The sequence below is a fragment of the Colossoma macropomum genome, unplaced genomic scaffold (genome assembly GCF_904425465.1).
Source record: "Colossoma macropomum unplaced genomic scaffold, Colossoma_macropomum, whole genome shotgun sequence".
Taxonomy (NCBI): domain Eukaryota; kingdom Metazoa; phylum Chordata; class Actinopteri; order Characiformes; family Serrasalmidae; genus Colossoma; species Colossoma macropomum.
Genome location: NW_023494796.1, coordinates 1,494,551 through 1,502,050, shown reverse-complemented (window position 1 = coordinate 1,502,050; position 7,500 = coordinate 1,494,551). Strand labels below are relative to the sequence as shown.

At 39.5% G+C, this 7,500-nt stretch overlaps 1 protein-coding gene across 2 annotated transcripts in view; it reads right to left on the bottom strand.

The window, feature by feature from the left end:
• The window catches only part of dlc1 (DLC1 Rho GTPase activating protein), a 163,177-nt gene that overhangs the window by 32,318 nt on the left and 123,359 nt on the right, over nucleotides 1–7,500 (bottom strand). For both annotated transcript variants that reach the window (XM_036583570.1, XM_036583571.1), the window contains one exon: nucleotides 5,844–5,915. In XM_036583570.1, the coding sequence (XP_036439463.1) occupies nucleotides 5,844–5,915 (72 nt within the window). The remainder of the gene's footprint in view (nucleotides 1–5,843; nucleotides 5,916–7,500) is intronic.

Here is a 7,500-nt window from a genome sequence, read left to right as displayed (position 1 = left end):
TTAACCCATTAATGTTGAGGTAAAATGCAGCCCTTTCTGATGTTTAATCCACACTTCTCCTTCAATAACATGTTGCTCTTGGAATAAATGTTGCTTATTTGCTGCTAACATGTTAGCCTAACTGGCTAGTTGGCTAGCCAACTATGTTAACTAGCCAACTAGCCAACAACTATTTTGTTGAAGTCACAAACTACCATTTTGCTCACACAAACACATGAATCTGAATATACTTTACATACAGGGGACTTTTATTGATACTGTGATGAAACAAATCAACAGAGTTTCCATACTGATGTGAATTTTGAATGAGTTTGCATGATCCCTCCGGAAACATCACAGTGCATCCAACAATAAAGGTAGCATGGACCTTCTTCTATACACTGACAGAAAACATGGCAGCTCACAGAAAAGGAAATTACCTTGCATTTTTCAATTATCGTATCATTTTGGCTAAATAAAGTGATCTACGATGTGTTTTTGATCATTTTTACGCGATAAAACAAAAGAACAGATGACGCTAACAGCAGGCGAACAAAGCAGAACGAACAAACTACTACCATGTCATGACATCACACAACATATTTTGAATTAACACCCTCATGGACACGAGTACAAACATAAGGGTGGTCGCTACTTATCTGACGGTATCTAGTTAGCTTTATGAGCTAGTTAGCCATAGCCAGCTGTTTAAATGGCTGCTTGTGCTGTAGTTGTTTGGCCTGAATACATCACAGATGGAATGTTAGGTGGGTAATTAGCTAGTATTTTCTATTTAGCATATCATTATGGCTAATCTTTGATGTGTCACAGCCTACATTTGCATTTCTGGATCACTGTTTACCTCAGAGATGACGCAACAGAGATAACAGCAGGCTAACGATGCAAAACAAATGCTAGCACATTCATAACAAGTTACAATGCATTCATAAGGCATTATAAACGTGGTTACAAAAATGGATTACACTGAATTACACTTTATAGACATGTTTATTACATATTATGAATTGTTATCATAATGCATTATAAGTAGTGTTATACCATCTTATACTTGATAGTAGAGTGCTCTCATTGTAATTTGTTCCCTCACTGGTTCTAACGTCAAGCGCTAGAACCCTAAACTCTGTAACACTACACTACACTACAGTACAGTAATGCTAATCTCTGCTAGCATTCTATTGGATATGCAGTGTTAAGTTAGTGCCAAGCTAACGGTGGTGTACATTGACTTTCCCACATTAGGTAAAACACTGATGGCAGCTCTAGTTTAAACTCTGACATTTGAAGCCTGTAATGTGCTTTACTGTGAATGTTTTAGTGTTGCAGTAAATCCTTCAGTAATACTTCAACTTGAAGCCTCACTCTTAACACTGGAGGAGGCTTTAGTACAGTACGCTTCACTTTACTTAGAGCGGACAAATACGACTTATGAGCTCTTATAATTTGTTATGAACAGTACTTATAATGCATTATGTTAACAATTCATAATGCATAATAAGCATGGCTATAACGTGTAATGCATTTTATTAAATATTTATAGCCACATTTATGATGCCTCATGAATGCATTATAACAGGTTATGAAAGTGTTTATAGATGCTTACAAACGTGACATTCATAGAAAGTGTTACCGCAGCCATTTGAATATGTTATGTCATGTCATGTTAGCGAGTTAAGCTAACTTTTTTACCAGCAAATAAGCAACATTATGTCGACTGATGTGATCAGATGGTACATTATTAGCGTTCTGATTGGCTCATTCGTCAAACTTATTCAACAAAGCTTTAGCAGCTAAGTTCCAAACTGAGTTTCAAAGGGTTACATGATGCAGTGAAGGTTATAAGAGGTGCAGTTTCTAAAGTGTAAACGTCACGTTGTGTGAAAGTTCCACCAGCCTAAGAATTAAGAATAAACCCCAGCTAAAACTAGCAACTGTGCTAATCTGTGAAAGTCAATTTTGCTTATTGTCTCCAAACAAAGAAACACAGACCCTTCTCAAGAGGAGATTAAAGAGTCGAGGGGGGCCGAGGGGGTGGGGGTGAATACGTGTCTCCGTCTCACACACACCTCTGCTGAAAAGGTAAAGGAAGTGTGTCTTAGTCAGCCAAACAAACACAGCTGCGATGCTGAAGAGAGGAACGGTGGGAGGGGTGTCTGTGGGGGGGGTTAGGAATCACAATAGGTGCTCAAGCAGCCTTTTCTGTCTTTATAAACACCGTCTCAACTGGGATTCGCGACTAGACCACAGTCATTAATGAGAGTTCAATAGAGAGAGTGGGAGAGGGAGAGAGACATTAGGGCCAAATGGTAACTGAAAGTTTGCGAATGTCTATGTAAACTCTATGCAATGGTTTGGATTAAATGATTTTCAATTAGATAAAACCAAACTGGTTACAGACAAATTATTAAAATGATGCTTAAACGCAAAAAATGCTAGTGGTATCAAATAATTAATAAGAAGCTGTAAAATAGCCATATTATCTAAAAAAAAAGTTGTAGTAAAATTACTGTTCAAAGTCAAGTTTTAATAAAATGAACACGCAAAATTAAGTTCTAATAAAATGAATTTGCAGAATGAAGTTCTGACTAAATTCATATGCAGGTTCTAATCTTCAGATATCAGTTCTATTATCCAGAATAAATATTTTACTTAAATAATTTTAAAAAATGAAGAAAAACTTGAATCATGAATGAAGTTAATGTCCAGAATGTAGATGTTCTACTAAAAGAAACTGAAAAATCATATTAAAATTACTCACATTTCATTTTGAATGCATTCAAATTAAAAATCACTTTTAATTCAAATTAAAAAATAACAATGAAATTAAGATCCTGAATGCATCATATTTCAGAAGTTGTGATCAAATCTCAAGGCAGATAATTTGACAAAAATGTATTATAAATATGTAATTGCAGTGTATTATTATTTATTTTATAACTTAAGATTGTTTCTTAACTATTCGAAATATTGAATTTTGGAACTTTTGTAGAGTAGGGTATAGTGTGGCTATGTAGGCATAATAACTGCACTGCATGCTGCTGTAATCTGCAGGGCACGGTCACCTCACACACCTACACTTATCAGCCGGTTTATCTATATGACTTACACACAACAGGTGAGATAAGGGTGAGGAATGTGAGGATGTGCGGCACGTAGACAGGTAAAGTTAAATCAGAGAAATGCTGCAGGTCACAATCCAAAGACCAGCAGTGACTCCGTGTTTGTGTGAAAGGTTGTAAGCCTGTGTTCATGTGAAAGACAGCATTTAAGAGTCTGTGTTCATGTGAAAGACAGTCCTCATGTGAAAGACAGTCCTCATGTGAAAGGTAGTGAGTCTGTGCTCGTGTGAAAGGTAGTGAGTCTGTGCTCGTGTGAAAGGTAGTGAGTCTGTGCTCGTGTGAAAGGTAGTGAGTCTGTGCTCGTGTGAAAGACAGCATGAGTCTGTGCTCATGTGAAAGGTAGTGAGTCTGTGCTTGTATGAAAGGTAGTGAGTCTGTGCTCGTGTGAAAGGTAGTGAGTCTGTGCTCGTGTGAAAGGTAGTGAGTCTGTGCTCGTGTAAAAGGTAGTGAGTCTGTGCTTGTGTGAAAGACAGCACTGAGTCTGTGCTCATGTAAAATGTAGTGAGTCTGTGCTCGTGTAAAAGGTAGTGAGTCTGTGCTTGTGTGAAAGACAGCACTGAGTCTGTGCTCATGTAAAATGTAGTGAGTCTGTGCTCATGTGAAAGGTAGTGAGTCTGTGCTCATGTGAAAGGTAGTGAGTCTGTGCTCATGTGAAAGGTAGTGAGCCTGTGCTCATATGAAATGTAGAGAGTCTGTGCTCATGTGAAAGGTAGTGAGTCTGTGCTTGTGTGAAAGCAGTGAGTCTAATGTTCGTGTGAAAGGTAGTGCGTCTGAGTTCGTGTGAAAGGAAGCAGCAAATCTGTGTCATGCCTGTAAAAACACTTCTGAGAAATATGGATCTCCATCATAATTCTTTTAAAACGATCCACCTCAACCGAACAGGGTTTGACGATGCTATTCGATATTTGCTGCGTCCATCGTTTTTTTAATTAACCTTCCAAAAAAACAATATAATCATGAAGATGGACACCCAGCTAGCAAGAGTGGTAAATGCAGACTAGGAGAAAGACATTTTTGATTGTGTTAAAGAAATGAATGGACAACATTAGCGATGAAAAATACTACGTGCTTCTATCTATTTAGCAAAACTAAAGGAGCTAACTTAGGACCAAACATGACTTGGCTGACTGACTACATTTGGGCCAAAGGAGAAAAGCCAAGTAAATCCTTCATTCATACTCCACTCTGTGGTGCTTTTCCAAAAACAAAAGCAAACCACGACTCCTCTGAGCCACACCCACCAAAGCACGACAGTGCGGCCGGTCAGCTCGGAGTTCATCCCGGGGTGGGGAATGGAGGAATTCCTGCCTGGCGTTTTAGAATCAGAGGAAGGTGCTGAACAATGGCTGAATGTAAGCCGAGGCCGTGGACCTCAAAATGGACCGGACGAAATGTTTATTTTCACAGAAAAGCTTCTAAAGTGTTGTAGCCCAGCCGGCATATTTATACTTAAACATAAGACATTAAACACATAGCTCACACCCAGAATTGGTGTTTTCCGATTTTCATTAGCAAATTTTTTAGTCCTTATTTATATTCTTAACAAAATGTTGTGGTTTATTTATAAATCTGACAGTTTGCCACCAACAATAGTGTCTTCAAAAGCTTTCAGTGGAAATATGTGCAAAAAAGGAGCAACAAAAACAGGAGTGAGTGCTAATTTAGCAAATTGGCCCTGGTGACTTCGTAAGTGCGTGGGTGCTGACGGGTGTGAAAGCTTCATTCAGCTCCATGTTTGGGAATAAAGCAGTGCCCAGGAACTGGACCTGACCTATATAGAGGCCCAGCCTGATCCTGTTACGCTCAAAAGCTGCTATTCATAAAGCGTCAGGAGGAAAAAAAGACTAGAAGTGGTTGTTCCTGCCGGCGGGGCGACCTGGGTGGTGCTGAGGTTGGGGTGTTGGTGGTACGGCCCTACTGAGTGAAGAGGGATCATGCTAGGCCTGGGCGATAAAATAATATTGATAATGATCAAAAATAAAACACTCCTTCGGTATTGATGCTGCACACTGATAGCAATATCGATACAATGGTTTTAGCGCTCTGTTCATCAATGCAGTATTAGGAGCTGATCCTAGCTCAGTTAGCCAGCTAGCTATTTTCAGTGTTGACATTATGGATTAGCAGAGTTAGCTAGCTCGCTATTTTTTGTGTTGACGTTGTGGATTATCTGAGTTAGACGGCTGGCTCTATTTTCAATGCAGAGATTATAGGTTAACAAATTTAGCAAACTGGCTATTTTCAGCATTGAAATTCTGGATTAGCAGAGTTAGCTAGCTAGCTATTTTCGATACTAAAATAACAGATTAGCAGATTAAGATAACTGGTTATTGTAGTGCTTTATTTGTGGATTAGGAACATTAGCTAGCTAGCTATTTTCAAAGTTGAGATTATGGGTTAACAGAATTAGCTAGCTAGCTCTTTTCAGTGCTGACATTATAGATTAGCAGAGGTGTCTAGCTAGTTATTTTCAATGTTGAAGTTATGGATCATCTGAGTTGGCCTGCTAGCTATTTTCAGCATTGAAATTATGAATTAGCAGAGTTAGCCAGCTAGCTATATTTTCAATGCAGAGATTACAGATTAGCAGAGTATAACTGGCTATTGTAGTGCTTTATTTATGGATTAGGAACATTAGCAGGTACCAACACCTAGCAGTACTGAATGACATTATGAAACTGTATCATGACAAGGTTTCTGGTCACATCAGGCAGCAGTAGATCCTACCTTCGTAGAGCTGTGCATACTGGGGGAAACCGGTGGCCCGCAGCCAGGTGCACGCCTCCTTTGCTTCGATTTCTGAGCGAGAGAAAGAGAGAAAGAGAGAGAGAGAGAATGAAAGTCCATTGTTAGTTTCTGAAGCACTTTCTGAATGAAGAGATGAACATATCATCACTGCTGTATGAGAAATTTTGTCTCTGTAACTGTAACTTTATGCCAGGACCAAAAAATAGTCCTAACTTTAATGTCCGTTAAAGAGCTTTGATTAAGTCATTTTGGACCATTTCTCTGGGTCTATTCTGCTTGAGCTAGAATGCCGGACCCCTTTGACGAACAAAGGCGGATGAGGTGGTGGTCTGTCCCCCTCTCTCCTACTGCTCCTCCTGGATCTCGTACCATGGTGCTATTTTTTGGACAGCGCTGCTAAGCAGCCACCGAACGCTTGCTAGCCTGGGAACGGCCCTTTTAGAAGCTCGGTGCCAAATGGTCGATGTCGATCACGACGGCTGTTTCAGCTCTTAGAAATCACCGGCTTCACACTGCGAGGCGTCAGAGTGCTGGACTGCGGCGCCAGGGGCGTCAAACATGAGCTCCCCTACTGCCTATAAAACAGCCAGAAGAAAAGGCCTTCCAGAACGGTCATCTGTACAGCGGTCACATGACTAGTAGGGCTGTCCCATCCATGCTAACTAGCTGACTAATCAGTTGGTCAAGTAAGTATTTAATTCTAAAGATTAGTCAACGTCAAATATGACATGCCACTTTAAAAACGATGCCAATGCTGTTGTGGGCATCCAAACTAATCTTAGGTGTAGTAGTCCAGCGTACTGTCCACAGGTGTTCTACAAAGCACTTTATACTACTTACTCTATTACTACTATTGATGTTATTAAATTATTAGTCTTTTTCTGGTGTTGCGGTGAAAAATCAGGCCGTCTGCTCAACAAAAAAAAAGGTTTAGTTTGAGAACAACCTTAATGAAAAGACTGTAGTGCACTTCTTCCTACCAGAAATCTTACTATAGCATATAGGATTAGCTAGTTATAGCTAGTAAAGCTCAAATTGTGGATTGTTAGAGCTAACTGGCTATTTTCAGTGCTAAATTATGGATTAGCAGAGTTAGCTTGCTAACCATCTTCAGTGCTAAATGAGGGATTAGCAGAGTTAGCTTGCTAACCATCTTCAGTGCTAAATGAGGGATTAGCAGAGTTAGCTTGCTAGCTATTTTCGGAACAGAAATTACAGATTAGCAGAATTGGCTAGCTGGTTATTTTCAGCACTGAAACTGTGGATTAGCAGAGCTAGATAGCTTGCTAGCTATTTTCAGTGCAGAAATTACAGATTAGCAGAGTTAGCTGGCTATTTTCAGTACTTAAATAATGTATGATCAGAGCTAGACAGCTATCTATCTATCTTAAGTGCTAAATTATGGATTAGCAGAGTTACCTAGCTGGTTATTTTTAGTACTGAAATTGGATTAGCAGTGCTAGCTCGGCAGCTATTTCCAGTGCTTAATTAGGTTTAGCAGAATTAGTCTGCTAACTGTCTTCAGTGCTAAATGAGGTCCGGTGTGTTTTATGCATTAGCATGGCTAAGAACTGCCTACTGACATATGACTGGTTTTTAGCTTGGTGAATGAATGTTTTCCATCAGACAGAAAGAA